Source organism: Myotis lucifugus, unplaced genomic scaffold, assembly GCF_000147115.1.
Source record: "Myotis lucifugus unplaced genomic scaffold, Myoluc2.0 scaffold_91, whole genome shotgun sequence".
Taxonomy (NCBI): domain Eukaryota; kingdom Metazoa; phylum Chordata; class Mammalia; order Chiroptera; family Vespertilionidae; genus Myotis; species Myotis lucifugus.
Window position 1 is genome coordinate 3714010 of NW_005871139.1, and position 15627 is coordinate 3729636.

The 15627-nt window shown below is 43.3% G+C and overlaps 1 protein-coding gene across 9 annotated transcripts in view; it reads right to left on the reverse strand.

Annotated features, from left to right (window-relative positions):
* Positions 1-5895: 5895 nt before the first annotated feature.
* Positions 5896-15627, reverse strand: part of RACGAP1 (Rac GTPase activating protein 1) — a 31716-nt gene continuing 21984 nt past the window's right edge. For 5 of the 9 annotated variants that reach the window (XM_023756344.1, XM_023756346.1, XM_023756347.1 and 2 more), the window contains exons 7-17: positions 15093-15173; positions 14586-14703; positions 13208-13338; positions 12283-12447; positions 10705-10800; positions 10421-10619; positions 9111-9216; positions 8816-8948; positions 8572-8707; positions 7789-7897; positions 6001-7047 (exon numbers count right to left, since the gene is read on the reverse strand). In XM_023756344.1, the coding sequence (XP_023612112.1) occupies positions 6972-7047; positions 7789-7897; positions 8572-8707; positions 8816-8948; positions 9111-9216; positions 10421-10619; positions 10705-10800; positions 12283-12447; positions 13208-13338; positions 14586-14703; positions 15093-15173 (1350 nt within the window). In that variant the 3' untranslated portion in view covers positions 6001-6971. Of the gene's footprint in view, positions 7048-7788; positions 7898-8571; positions 8708-8815; positions 8949-9110; positions 9217-10420; positions 10620-10704; positions 10801-12282; positions 12448-13207; positions 13339-14585; positions 14704-15092; positions 15174-15627 lie in introns of all 9 variants that reach the window. The other 4 variants (XM_006091541.3, XM_014458226.2, XM_014458227.2 and 1 more) reach the window with 1 other exon arrangement.

The following is a 15627-nucleotide window of genomic DNA, read 5'->3' on the forward strand; positions in this document are numbered from 1 at the left end:
GCATGACTTTCCAGGCTCTCAAGGCTCCAGCTCCCCCCTCCCTCTGGGCTCCCACAGCACTCAGCACCCACCTCCATCCTGGCACCAAACACATTACTTCAGTTATTTGAACACTCTCCCTACCAACCAGGAAGACCTTAAACAAAATTATATTTTTAGTCTACTTCTCATCTCAGGGCAACAGTTTCCTTAACTCCTGTCCTTTTCTTGTCTTGGTCCCCAAACCATGCCTTCCAGTGTCAAAGGAGAAAAAGCCCTCCTCTGGCACTGTGGACGGGGAGCAAACTGGACAGAGGATTGCAATACACTCCCAACTCCCTGCCCCGAGTACCTGACACCTCTAACCTCCTTTGTGTTGAAGCCCCTAAATGTTTTCATCCTACACTGTGATTCCAGAACTCCACCAAAATGTTCTATTATTTTGGTCTTGGCCTCACTGATTCATAAAAGCTTTTGCCCCTTCCCTGACTCAGGGGTCACATGGAATGGCTCTGGGGGTCATGACTGGAACAAACGTTGATCCTACCCTACACAGGCTTCGTGCCAGATGTCCTGGAGCCGAGCCTTGCTTTTCCTATACCTCAGGTTCCCTCAGAGCTGAAGGAACTCCCTGTTTTAATTTCTCCACAGCTAAGTAGCAGGTTCCTAACACATCTGGTCTAGCCAACAGCATATCTCCCACAAACAGCTAACACTTCCAACCCAAATGACATTGATAATAAGATGCACTACCACTTTATGAGCCAGTAAGAAAGAAAAACCACTGCATTATGTTTGTAAGATGCCACTGATTATAAGACAGCTCAATTCTCAGACACTAAAATATATATTTTAAGTGCACCTTATGACCAAGGAATGATCATTTCTCTCTCAAATGTTGGCTCTTTAAGTTAGATTTTAAAGAAAAGGGGAACGGAAGGCCAAATGGGAACCACACTGGGGGGTGGGGGGGCGGTCTCAAGTCTTCTCCTTCCTCTAAGGCAGTGGTTCTCAACCTTCCTAATGCTGCGACCTTTTAATACAGTTCCTCATGTGGTGGTGACCCCCAACCATAAAATTATTTTCGTTGCTCCTTCATAACTGTAATTTTGCTACTGTTATAAATCATAATGTAAATATCTGATATGCAGGATATATTTTCATTGTTACAAATTGAACATAATTAAAGCATAGTGATTAATCACAAAAACAATATGTAATTATATATGTGTTTTCCGATGGGCTTAGGCGACCCCTGTTTAAGAGTTGTTCAACCCCCAAAGGGTTCGCGACCCACAGGTTGAGAACCGCTGCTCTAAGGGGATGGATACCATTGCCCTTAGATGCTCTCAACTCATCTGCTTAACTGTTGCTAGCCCAGCTTTTAAAGACCCAGGCCACCCTTGCTGTGAACATCTCCTCTCCCTCAGTACCAGGGAATCGCTAAAGAGAACCCCACTTTTCTCATGGAGACAAAATGAAGCACAAGCCAGGACCACCATTTTTGAGATCATCGCCTACCACTCCACCATTTATCCAACCACTTCCCATCCTACTGGGTTATCTGCCCCAGAGCCTCCAGGCCATGCCATGAGAAGATGGCCAGATTAGTCATTTCCTCCTAATCGGGCTAAAACAGCTCTGTTAAACTGCAGGCAGTTCCCGTTAAAGCAGAGCAGCTGGAAAGGGGCTTAGCCCTTTAATGCCAGCAGCTGTAGCTCCACAGTGTGGCTGCTCTGCTGAGGGGCTGGACTCTGTCCAGAAGCGTCAAGCGTTTAGCCCCAGTCAATGTGTATTAACCTAGGAGGAGAGCAGCCAGCTCCCTGGGAGGAGGGGAGGTGGTTCATTTAAGAACCTCCACCCCCAGGCTTTGCTTTCCAATGAGGAAGAAAAATTCTAGCCCCTTCGTCTCCCTCGCTCTACTAAAATCTGGACAAACTGCATCATCTCGAAGGCAGAAGGAGCTTTCTCTGTGGCAGGAACTATTCCATTTCAAAAACTCACCTAAGGACAGATTCACTTGTTAGTTTTGACAACATAAAGACTTTAGGCCATTAACCATACTGACTCATTCTCCTTTAAGCTGATTTTTCCCCCTCTGAGGCCTTAAATATTCTTTTGATCTCAGGTATGCACACGTGTGGACACAACAGACTGATAACCTCTTCTTGGAGAGCACTGGGCCCTCGGGTTGATGAGGGAGAAAGCTGAACAGCCCTCAGAAAGCCCTGGCACAGAGCAGGCTGCTGAAGAGAGCTCACTCAAAGACTTCTCACTCTAAGCCAGATGGTGAGCACGAGACGGGGTGAGAGCTAATGCCACTCAGGGGAAAAGCCAATAAGCTAATCCGCTGACACGTTTCTAGAAGCAGGCTGATGGCTTTGGTTCAGAGACTTGCCTGTTCTTGGCTCCGAGCTTCAGAGCACACAAGATGCACAGGCACTCCCACCAGGAGCAACCTCACACATCCACACCAGCTCTTCCTCCTCCTCCCACACAGAACGCAGCCCTGGATCACCAAGCACAGGTCTTCCATTCTACCAGACAACAACCCTAACCATGAAGACATTCCCATTCCAATTGCTTTCTCTGGGGTCTGGGCCTCCCTACTCTTCCAGAGTTATCTGTTGAGAGTACATGAGCAGATCCACATACAGAGCTGAGTGGAATCATTCATGTATCTAACTAGAGGCCTAGTGCACGAATTCGTGCACAGGTGGGATCCCTCAGGGTGGCCTGCAGAGATCGGGCCGAAACTGGCTGTCCAACACTGCCTGCCACTCCTGCCTGCTTCTCCTGCTCATCCCAGCCCCACTGGGCCTGCCATGGGCTCATGCCCAGTCAGTCCCGATCAGGAGAGGCTCGCGCTGCCACAGCAGCGCTCACCAGCAGAACCCACAGGGATCGGGCCTAAAACGGCAGTCGGACATCCCCCAAGGGGTCCCAGATTGGAGAGGGTGCAGGCCGGGTGGAGGCAACCCCCCCCCCCCCATGCACGAATCTCGTGCACTGGGCTTCTAGTATATAGAGAATAACAAATCCACTATGTTGAAGAATCTGAAGTAGCAAGCACCAGAGTTGACCTCTAGAGTGGGGCTGCAATCCTCAGGGTCTAATCCCAGCCAAGCTATAGACTTGTGGGAATTTGAGCCATTACCTCTCTGAATTTGTCAACTGGGATGATATCACCAATCCTGCCCACCACCATACGTGGGTGTGGAGACCAAGTAGATGATAAATGAAAGCACTCTGCACCACCACATTACTTTCCCTAGAGGCTCTGTGGGGAATCAGTTCCCAAGCCCATCTTCACTGATGACCAGAGAAGGTATGAACTGGCAAGTGCTTGATTAGAAGTCTTAAAACTCTCCATTTACATGTGTCTGAGCCTAGCACACAGATGGTATCCAACTGTGTGAGATGTGAGAGTAATGCTATATAAAAACGATGCAACTAAGTGCAGCCGGGCAAGAGTTATAGAGAAGGTAGACAAAAGGGAAAATTCTGCTTCCAACTCTGAGTCCCTGAAAAGTGGCCTCCTTTCCCAGCCCACATGACTGCAGAGGAGACGGCTCCCACACACTACAAGGTTATTCCTGGTGATGTCAAGCTGTCTTCCGCCTGACTTCGTGAATAGAAACCATCAACAAATACAGACTCAGAACCCGAGTCTAATAAATCATACAAGGACTTCCTGTACTAGGGCCTTCACTTATTTACAAAATATACCAGCTACAGGGAGATTTTAAAAAATTATTAAATTCTTAGGTCAAGTGGCCATTCTCCAAACCGTTTATACTAGAAGCACAATGACAAACATGCCCCAAACCTGCATGCTTAAAAAGCTTTTTGCATCAGTGGCTTCAACTTCAGAGTCATGACCAAGACTATCACCGATGTGCATTGATCAAGAACCTACTGTGTGAGCTGTAGCAACTTGAACACTGAACTCTGCCACCTTCACTTCTCAGATCTGGACTGCACAATGGCTCTCTCCCTGCTCACGATGAGAGTGAGAAAAGGTGATGCATGATTATGCAAACTGCTTGGTGTACCAGGCACAGCAGTGGGTCTCCCACATGCTTTTCCAATAGGAAATCACATACCGTATGCATATGCATATGTACGTGCCGGTCTATCTGAAGCTTGAGGGTAGAGAGGCTCTACTGTAACAAAAACACACACACGCCCTAACCGGTTTGGCTCAGTGGATAGAGCGTCGGCCTGGGGACTGAAGGGTCCCAGGTTCGATTCTGGTCAAGGGCATGTGCCTTGGTTGCGGGCACATCCCCAGTGGGGAGTGTGCAGGAGGCAGCTGAATCGATGTTTCTAACTCTCTATCCCTCTCCCTTCCTCTCTGTAAAAAATCAATAAAATATATTTAAAACACACACAAGCCTCGTAGTTGTGCTCCTTGCAATCACTCAGCACTACTTGTCACTTTGTGCTATACAATAATTTAACCATGACTATAAGAATTCAAGACCCCTTTCAATGCCAAGGGTCAGTTTATAGCCCCCAAAATGACTATTTTTACCACATTAAATCACCTGAACACCTTATAGCCCCCTAATCAAAACCAGATGCCTTCTTGCCTTCTATTTCTGCAAGCAATGAATTCAATACCTTCTTAAGGAAGAAGTCATTAAACATCCAGTAAAAATGCAAATTGTTGCTGCTGAACCAAACTGTGTAATGCCTGCCCAGTTAAATAAATATCAAACTCAGGAGACTTACACAGATTGATAATAGAACAAATTTAAAGATTCTGGTTATTAGCAAGTGGGACAGTCAAGTTCAACTGCATTAAAGAAGGAGCAAGAGAGAGCAGCAGAAAGGGTTGGGAGCAGGAGATAGAGGTGACGGCCACTCCAAAGCACTGAACCCTTTCCACAGATCTCACACAGGAAGAATAATTTAATTAAGAAAGCCCTTGAAAGTGGAAAGTCAAGCTGTTCCACATGAAGTGCTGTTAAAGAAGTTGAAGGTGGGTACATATTTCCCTTTGCTAATATCAGAATTATTTTCATGGTTAAGGTCTTGTGGCCTAGCCCAAAACTGAGCAACTGGCTGCCAGCATCTGACACACAGGACCATTTTCTTTTTCGTTAATGGGCCATCAGTTCCTGCATAGGGAAGCCTTGCCTTACTAACATTCTACAATCCATTTACTTCCTCTGCATTAGTGACTTAAAATGCACCTTGGGGAGATACTACAGAACAGCAAATATGGAGCCAGGCCAACACTAGGCTTGCAGAGACATAAGAAAAGGGATGGCACCTAGAACAAAGTTTAAAAAAACAAAACCTAACAGGCATGTGTGTGCAAAGGCAAGGAAGGGGAGAAGGGACCCATCCTCTGTCAATTTGCTGAGGCAGATGGGTCCTGCTGTGAGAGCTGCCACCTCCTGGGAAAAAAGCCAGTAGGTTGCCTCCTCTCTCCGCAGTTACATATTAAGCCTGCAACTGTTTACGTTCAATCTCAGATACATTCTGTTCACCAGCTTCAGAGTTCCGAGTGCAGGTGCCCTCAGTTAATCATCCCAGCTCACTCCAGAGTCACTTCCAGCAGTGAAGGATGTTCCTCCCAGGCAGCCTGCCAGCCAGCCAGCCAGAGTTGTGGTTTTTTAAAATCTGCACCATTCTGGTCCCTAAAGACTTGTTTAAAGTTTGTTTGTTTTTTTGTTTAAAGTAGTTTCTTCAAATTAGAGGATAACAGTCAAAGGGATAAATCCAGGACTTCAATTTGGACAACAAAAGAGACAATGAGAAACAAAGAAACAAACTCCTGCTGGTGGTAAAGTTTGTGTGGAAAAGGGAATGGAGATGAACAGACTCAAAACACTTAGAGGAAAAAGTGTTTTCTTAAAAAAGGTGTTAAAGGTTACCTTCCAGGACAAGACAACCAATCTCATATTCACTTTGAAAAAAAACGATTTACTTTTTTCCAAATATTATTTCAAATATGTATTGTACAGACAAGGGTCAATATGTGTCATAAACATTCTATAGAAGAACGCATTTTTATAGACATTGAAAATAATTTTAATAAAAGGAAACTCATATTTATCTAGATGTAGCTATGTTACATAGGAAGATTTCAGCATCCAAAGTGCAAAGACAAAATGTGGCTTTTCTTGCCACACAAAATATTGACAATCTCCCCTGTAGCCTACTCTTAATTGTTAGTGGGATGCCAAATAGACAGCATACTGACCTCTACAGCTCTAACAGACAGGCAGGGCTCAAGAACCAGAATGAATTCACTTATAAACAAACTGGCCTCGACCCCCACCAAAGCCAAAGTCCAGCCAGAGGCCCATTAGAGATAAATACAAAAAGTGTCACTTTTACAAGGTTGTACCACTTAATACTATTAAACCTAATCAATTCAACTTAAAGCTAAGTATACACCCATCACTAGTTCTGTCCTCACCCTATCCCATTTTTATGAAGGCTCCATGTTATAGCTCCAGTTCATCATGGAGAAAGAGGAACGTCCAAGTTCTCAGGAGCCATCCTAAATCCTCTGTCCAAATCTGTTTTCACCCTGCCCTCCCACCTCCCACTCTGAGACAAGTCAATTTTACTAAAGAGGTAGGGCTTCTGTCATTGCCTCGTGGAAATAAGTTCTAAATAACACCACAGAAAGGTCATTCCACGAGCAGCATTTAGCTTTCAGCCAAAGGGATGAGGCCCTCCCCACCACAGCCCCTCCCAATCACAATGAATTTCATAATGCCCTCTACCCTTATAAAGAGCTCCCATCTAAAAGCTCCCAACGACAGCACAAGGTGTTGATGTTACATTACTTGGAGAGAAAGAGAGGAAGATATATATAGTTTTAATAAAACCCCCATGCACAATTATACTTGATTAAAAGCCTGGAGAATGCTAAAAGTAGTAACGAGTACAGGAGGCTGCGAGCAGAGAGTACAGGTGCGCCCTTCCTTTGCAGTCAGTAAATGCTGGAAGTAACAGGAGACGAGACTTCACTTGAGCATTGGAGAAGCAAAGAAGTTGCCTTGACGTCCTAGGTTTGTGGCAGACTTGCTTTTGCTTCCAAATCTGAAGAAAAAGAGAATAAGCTGGAAAAAGTATTCTATAAAAAACAGTAAATGAACAACTATAACATGATGATGTAATCAACTAAAAGTAGAAACTCCTCAAAAACTACTCTGTAGCCCTTACCGGTTTGGCTCAGTGGATAGAGCAGGGGTCCTCAAACTACGGCCCGCGGGCCATATGCAAATACAAATATTGTATTTGTTCCCGTTTTGTTTTTTTACTTCAAAACAAGATATGTGCAGTGTGCATAGGAATTTGTTCATAGTTTTTTTTTAAACTATAGTCTGGCCCTCCAACGGTCTGAGGGACAGTGAACTGGCCCCCTGTTTAAAAAGTTTGAGGACCCCTGGGATAGAGCGTCGGCCTGCGGACTGAAAGGTCCCAGGTTCGATTCCGGTCAAGGGCATGCACCTTGGTTGCGGGCACATCCTCAGTGGGGAGTGTGCAGGAGGCAGCTGATCGATGTTTCTCTCTCATCGATGTTTCTAACTCTCTATCCCTCTCCCTTCCTCTCTGTAAAAAATCAATAAAATATATTTTTTTTAAAAACTACTCTGTAAGCTACTCAGTCATCTGAGATGAGGGGGAAAACAGTAAAGATCTTTAGACCCTTTTTAAAGAGGGATCCTAATGGCTCCAGGTTTCCTTTTAAAGTCTAGTCGCTAGCTAAGATCTAATTCAATCTTTCTTTCAATTAGCTTCAGTATGTGGGAGAGAGATCTAAGCAGGCAATCCCCATACCTGGGCGTGTTCCTGGTGAGCGTGGAACGGACTCGCTGGGACAGGGAGCTGGAGGAAGGCGTCTTGAGAAGCTGATGCTCAGGAGTGGTCACAGGTCCCAGTAAACTCACTTCAATCACAGTTAAGCATATTTTTAAAGGGGGGGTGGAGGGAAGAGGAAAGCACCCATGTAGGTGGCCAGTTTTAAGCTGAAATCCCTGTGAAGTACTTAAGAACTAAGGCTAGAGACCGAGCAAAGCCCCAGAGATCATGTCTGTCATCGTGTAACACACCAGTGTATCTTTTGAACTGTGCAGGCAACTGCTCAATGAATGCTGACATTCACTTCCTGATTTAGGCCATCCTCAAACTCCAAATTTCACAAATCTAACATATGACCACTTGATTCTTACCTGTATTACAAAAATAATATGCTCCCTTATAATGAAAGAACATGTGAGGTTGCCAGTGCCACTGAGGCTGGAATGAAACCAGCCTCCTACAAACTGGCAAAGCTTTTAAGAAATCAAATGGTAAAACATATCAAGAAACATAAGGATAAATTATATATAAATTATTAGTATATCTATATATTTTTTACTTTCCATATGGGTAAAGAAGAACATAAAAAAGGTGAGGAAAATCAGGATAGATCTGTATAAATTCTCCTTCAATGTTAGAATTTTCAAAATGATTTTAATTTTTATTGGAGAATATGAATTTCAAATAACTCTAGCAAAGGCAGGGAGAGAGCCCATGACCAAAACTGGAGAGGTCTTTTAAAAAGCACAACTTGGGCCTTACCTTTAACATCTGGTGTCTGTGGTGTTGAAAAGGCATTTGAGTTTTCAATGACGTGCATGGGGTCAATGTTCTCTTGTTCCACCATCATGAACTGACTCCAGTATTCCAGGGGCAGTGAGAGCAAGCGTTCTACCACCTAAAAGCCACCAAATACGTTAGCAAGCTTCCAAATCTCAGGGCTTATCTCTCACAGTCTCTCATATTATCATGTCACACAAGTTCATATATAAATATGATTGTCTACCTTGGGTTGACGCTTGATGTCCTGAACCATTGTCATTGGATCTGGATTGGGCACAGCGTGGGCAACTATTGTAGGGCCAAAGACTTTAGCCAGATTGGCAATATCCATTTTAGTGTTTGGGCTCTGAGCCACTCTAAGCAAAAGAACATTAAATTAGAAGACTTGCTCCTCCACTTAAACACGGACCAAAATACAAGTTCTACAAGAAAACAATTCACCTCCCTGACACACAAGCCGCATTGTCTTCCCTTGGAAAATTCCCTAACTCCCAGAAACAACTTTCTGCTGTACTTACCTCTGCAAGTGAATCATGAGGAAAGCTAATGTGTCCCTGTTGGCCTGGGGCAGCTCACCAACAGCCTGGTACATGGCAGCTATGCTGTTGTCCTCATCTGTGATTTCTGTAAATGAAAAGAAAGTACCAAGAGGCCTAAGACTGCTTTCCCTTGACAGCAGGCGTCCAAGTTATCGACCACAAAGTCTCATCTATACAGTAAGCTTCTGAAGCTTCTGATTAGGTTCATGACTACATCAGACTCTAGGTTCATTAACAAGCAGGATACTGACCAACAGTTCAATATTAGAACTCAGAACTTTTAAAAAACCAGCTCTTGCAGTTAGGGAAAGCATGTGCAGGAAGGCAGACATACAAGTGCTATGACTACAATTATCAAGAAGGTATTTGTTCATAAAACATGTTTATGGGCCTACTATGTGCCAGGTACTACTGGAGGAGTTAATAAAAAAGCAAATCTACTAGGTAGTAACACATGTAATAAAATAAGGCAGGCAAGAAGCTAGAAAGTAACGGGAGCTGTTATTTTAGAAATGCTGGTCAGGAAAGGGGTTTCTGAGGACAAGACATTCAAAAAGAAACCTGAAAGAAATAAAGAAGCAAACCATGCACATATTATTTCTGCAACTACTGTGAAGGCCAGGAGGGTTGGTATGTTCTAAGAATTGCAAGAACTCCATTGTAACTGGAGAGGAAAGAAAGAAGGGAAGGGCATAAAAGGAAATGATATTGGATACAAAACCAGGAGCCAAATCATGTAGGGTCTTTGGGCCATGCTAAGGACTGGATTTTATCCTATGAATGAAGGGAAGCCATTGGAAGACACTGCGGACAGAAAGGACATCATGTAATTTAAAAGAACCACTCTAGCTACTTTACCACAGAGGGTAAGAGTAGAAACAGGAAAAACAGGAGGTGCTTACATCACTCCAGAGAGAGATGTTCAGAGTGGTAGTAGGACCGAAAATTTTCAAATGTAGCCTATAATTTACAAGAACTTTGCAGACAAGATTTGCCAGCTGATGGATTAAATGTGAAATGTGAGGAAAAGGAATTAAAGATGGTTCTAAGTTCAAAAGGCCAACCTAAAACTTGACCAAACAACAACAAAAACCTGTTAGAGCCCTATACTGTTTAGACAGGAAGAGAACAGGCATGGGCAACATGACATAGTTATTTATCCATCAAAGTATTTGAATATCTGCTGTTTTAGGCACTTTACTAGACGGGGATAAAACTGCAAACAAAGAAAATGCAAACATTCCTGCCCCCTGTGGGACTCACACTCAAGTATTAAGATCTGCTCTTACCTGCTGCTCCCATAAAGGTCTTGTTCAGCCGAAAGGTCAGAAGGGGTTCTTTAAGGTTTCGAAGGAAGTCTTTCAGGAAGCTACAGATAGCATGGATGTCATCCACTTTGCTGAGGAGGGGTACAGTTTTCACTCTGAGAAATTTCTCTTTTAGTTCTTTTACTGTCCGGTCACAGCCTGAGACCCGATATAGGCCTGTCTATTATCGAGATGACACTCTCAGTTAAGAAGCTCCTGAGTGTTAACACAAGTAACAAACTCCCCCTCCCCCAGGTTATGCTTACCTCGGTCAGGCCCCTCTGTTCAATCTCATTTACGCAGTGAACAATAATGGAGGGGATCATTGGAGAAGTCTGAGACACATAATCTGCCAGTATTCCCTGAAATGGGAATGTTTTAAGTTATCATTTTTACCACTTAGACCAGCAGATCTAGACCAGTGTGCAGAACCATCTCCCAACTAATACTCAGGCTGGGACATCATGTACTCCTTTCAATTCCTATTCCTAACGCATATATTAGAACAGAGACACTCAATTATTTTTCCTACCTCCACACCAGGGCTGATTTATGGTCACAGATACCACACTCTTCATGAACAAGTAATAAAACCACTAGCTACAACTGCGTCCTTGTTTTTCTTCTACACAAGGGCATCAGAAAACAAGCAATAATGAGATTACAGGTAAGGCCTTTAATATAAACTAATTTGTTGCTTTTAAAAAAGAAAACCTTTTAAATTATTCTTAGTAAGGAAAATAAACACAACTCAATTGCTTGTGATACAACCCTACCTTTAAGGGAGAACTCCATGGTACAGCATACAGAAAATTTGTTAAAAATAAAAAAAACCTTTGCATAGATAAGAATTCTTAAAATTAGGGAAATAACATTTGATTTGCTGGGGGCTGGGTAGTAGCTTAGTCATTTTGCTTTGTTTCTTGCTAATGTTGCTTGTACAATAAATACTTTCTTAATGGATTGAATCAATTTTTAGAAATAAGCAACCTAATCTTAATAGCCTTGTATGGAATATCTCTAACGTAAGAAAGAGAAAAGATATTCACAGATGAATTTATATGTTGTCTGGGATTTGATTCAAAATAATTCATTGGCCGAAACCGGTTTGGCTCAGTGGATAGAGCGTCGGCCTGCGGACTGAAAGGTCCCAGGTTCGATTCCGGTCAAGGGCATGTACCTGGGTTGCGGGCACATCCCCAGTAGGAGATGTGCAGGAGGCAGCTGGTCGATGTTTCTCTCTCATCGATGTTTCTAACTCTCTATCTCTCTCTCCCTTCCTCTCTGTAAAAAATCAATAAAATATATTTAAAAAAACAACAACAAAAAAAAAAAACAACAAAATAATTCATTGGACAGGGCCAGGAGGGAGAGATAGGAATATTGATAAAGCAAGACTGGACATGAATTGTGGAAGTTGAGTGATAAAAGCCAGGAATTAGTTATACTAATCTCTCTACTTTTGTATGTTTCAAATTTTACAAAATAGGATAGGATGGGGAAGGGGAGGTAAGGAAGAGGAAAGAAGATGAGAAAAGAAAGGGGAGGAAGAAAAGGGGAGAATGGAAACAAGAAAGAGAGGGAGGAAGTGTGAGGAGAGAAAAAGGGAAGGAGAAAGGGGAAGGGAGGGCAAGAGGGAGGGCAGGTAAGGGAAGAGGAGTTTTGGTCTAGAAAGGTTATAAAACAGACTAAACCATACAGGACTCGACTACAAGTTAACGTTTTATAATTTGTATTCATTACTCGTGGAAAACATACTTGGCATCATTAATTATAGAACAAAACTGACATTCAGCTGTGGAAAAGCTAAGAAGCCCTAACACAATGCTTCCCATAGGCCGTACCTCTCCAATCTTAACAGGTGTCCCTATCAGGGTAGGAATGCAGGGAAGGGGACAGCGGTCCCGACATTCTGGATGAGAGACGACACGACAGTCTCGACACTTAAGAGACAGCTTGCCAAATTTTATCCGCTTTCCACATGGAACACAAGATTCGGGTTTAATAACCTGAGGAGGATGAAATGGGGCAGAAGGAACAGAGTGGTACGAATTAGGAAATTATCAACATCATCAACCACTTTAAGCACTTAGCTTGTGCTGAACAGCTTTCTAGTCCTTTTTTACACTTATCTGTTTGTGTAATTCTCACAATAATCCTATAAAATAGGTTGTGTTTTTGTTTAAGGAAACAGATGCAAAAAGAGGCTAAGTAACTTGCATAAAGTCATCCCACTGGAAGGGAAGTGAGTGTACAACAGTGGAAAGAATCTGTTTACAAGGCATCAGAAAACCTCCATGTTAACTATGCCACTTACTGTCATGTAGCTCAAACAAGTCAGTTAACTCCTCTGAGCCTGTCAGTTTGCTTGGGTTTTTATGAGGAAATCATATGGGACAAAGTTAAATTGTGCTATTATTTAAAAGCATAAAACATAAATATATATCACTAAGAAGCACAAAATGCTTCTGAAAAGTTGCTTTCTTCGAATTTTGTGTTCCTCCCAGAATGGAGAGCTACACACCTTTTGTAATTCAGTAGTGACCCCTGCATAGAGGGACTGGAGGGAGGAAGGAAGTTCATCATTTAACTTTATAATGTTAGAGCAGCAGTCACCAACCAGTGGTCCACGGGCCACTGGCGGTCCATGAGGTCTGAAAGGTTGGCGACCACTGTGTTAGAGTATTGAAATTTGTTCCTGGTATATATTACTCTCACAATTAAAAAATTAAGGGTGCCCCCAAAAAGGAGGAGCAATCAGAGATTTACCGTCTTAGAGACAAAGTCATGCAGACGCATCCCCCCGCTACTCTGCGGAGTGCTGGAACCGTCTGTCTCAGTTCTTGGCTCTAGCGGCCTGCTGCTCAAGGTAGAGTCACTATTCCAAGGCTGTAAAGTACCTAGAAAGCAAGCAGCTTTAACCTTAAGTATTTTGTTACTTCTGAATTTTAACCCCAATTTCAATGTAATCTATAATAAAAGGGTAATATGCTAATTAGACCAGATGTCTTCCAGACATCCTTCCAGACATCCTTCCTGACAAAGCTGGGGCTGGAGGGAAGCCAGCCTGGGTCCCGAGTGCCTGTGAGTGGCCTGAGGGAAGCCAGCCGGGGTCCCTGGTGCCTGCAGGCGGCCGGAGGAGGGAAGCCAATCCGGTCCTGGGTACCTGGCAGAGGCCTGAGGAGGGAAGCCAGTGCTGGCAGTCGGGGGAAGGAAGGCCTACTCGTGCACGAATTTTCATGCATTGGGCCTCTAGTTGATAGATAACCAGTAATCTGTAACCATAATCAGAAGTGAATAGCCTTTTATTTCATTGCTGGCTGGTGTGGCTCAGCTGATTGGAGCGACATCCCATACACCAGCAGTTCTCAACCTGTGGGTCGTGACCCCTTTGGCGGTCGAACGACCCTTTCACAGGGGTCACCTAAGACCATCCTGCATATCAGATATTTACATTACGATTCGTAACAGTAGCAACATTACAGTTATGAAGTAGCAACGAAAATAATTTTATGGTTGGGTCACAACATGAGGAACTGTATTTAAAGGGCCAGAAGGTTGAGAACCACTGCCATACACCAAAAGATTGTGGGTTTGAGTCCCAGCAAGAGACATACCTAGGTTGCAGGTTCAATTCCCCAGTCGGGAGGCAACCTAGTGATATTTCTCTCTCACATCGATGTTTCTTTTTCTTCTTCCTCTCTCTCTCTCCCCTCCCAACTTCCTCTCTCTCTAAAAAAAAAAAAGTGAGCCCTGGCTGGTGTGCTCAGTGGTTAGAGTGCTGGCCCACGAACTGAAGTACCTGGTTGCAGGTTCCCCCATCCAGTTGGGGCACAAGCAGAAGGCAACCAATTGATGTGTCTCTCACATCAATGTTTCTCTCTCTCTCCTCTTTCCCCCTCCCAGGTGGTCCCTTTCACACTCTCTAAAAATCAATGGAAAAAATATCCTCCAGTGAGGATTAACACACACAAAAAGAAGTGAATATAACGGCTACACCTACACACACACACACACACACACACACACACACACACACACACACACAATTAACAAGTTATGCACTAATGGCATAGGCCAGGCTAGCAATCTAAGCTAAGGTAGAGCTTGATACAGTGCTCTGGCCATCACCCACAACCCAGAGGACCTGTTTTCCTTCGACTTCTTGTCCAATATGGAACAGTTTCAATAGTGGATGTAGCTTCAATGGGCCCGCCATCACTGGGAACAGTCACTGTAGTTTTTGCAACTATGGATTCATTCCCCTGAAACAAAATTGTAATGAGGGAAGGACGAACATTTAAATCTAATTTCCCCTCCCCTATAGGGTTTTGGAATGCTTGAAAAATTCCTGAGTCTTTGTCAGGACTTAAGGCCCAAATCACTATTAAGTCGAAATCTCATACTTTAGGACAGAAATATAGGCCACGGGGGTATACATACAAGCAACTAAGAATCAAGCATAAAACTGACAGCTGTTTATTTAATCAGACTGATTCCATTCATATGGATGATAAGGATCCTATTACATAAAAATACCCTCATCAACATCTCAAAATAACACTTGCAATGTTGACTCAGAATTTTTAATGTTTGGGGCCACTAATCTTTGATGTGTTCAAGACCACAACTGTCTTGGCCTGACTATTCTTACCTGGTCTGCTGTAGAGCCAATGGAACGAGTTTTCTTTATAGGTCCCGGGGGGCCATCAACGAACTGTCGGCTATTGGAGCGCTAGAGAGGGGGCAAACACCATTAACTTTAGTACCAAGCAGATCTGAAGCACAGAAGATAAACTTATTCCATTAGACAACCTGGATCCAAGTCCTAGGATCCAAGGCTATGGTAAATAACAAACAATGTGCTCTCTCTCACTGCCTATTTCCACATGAAGCTTAAGTTGTACCAACACAAAAATGTCTTCCCTTGAAGAAACAAGCAAGCTTTGGAAAAATTTAGATGACAGCACCAGAGAAAGTAGAGCTGTAATCCTATCTAAGGACACAAAGTCTTTGGAAACATATTAAGCACCCGAAACAAGCACACACAGACAGATCTCTGCGTATCCCATTATACACACATTTCATCTGAAGCTTTTATTAGAGCACAAAAGTCCTGCATAAAATGTCATATGAAAACTCAAAACAAACTTAAGCATATCCTTTTCCACATGATGAATGAAGTTAGA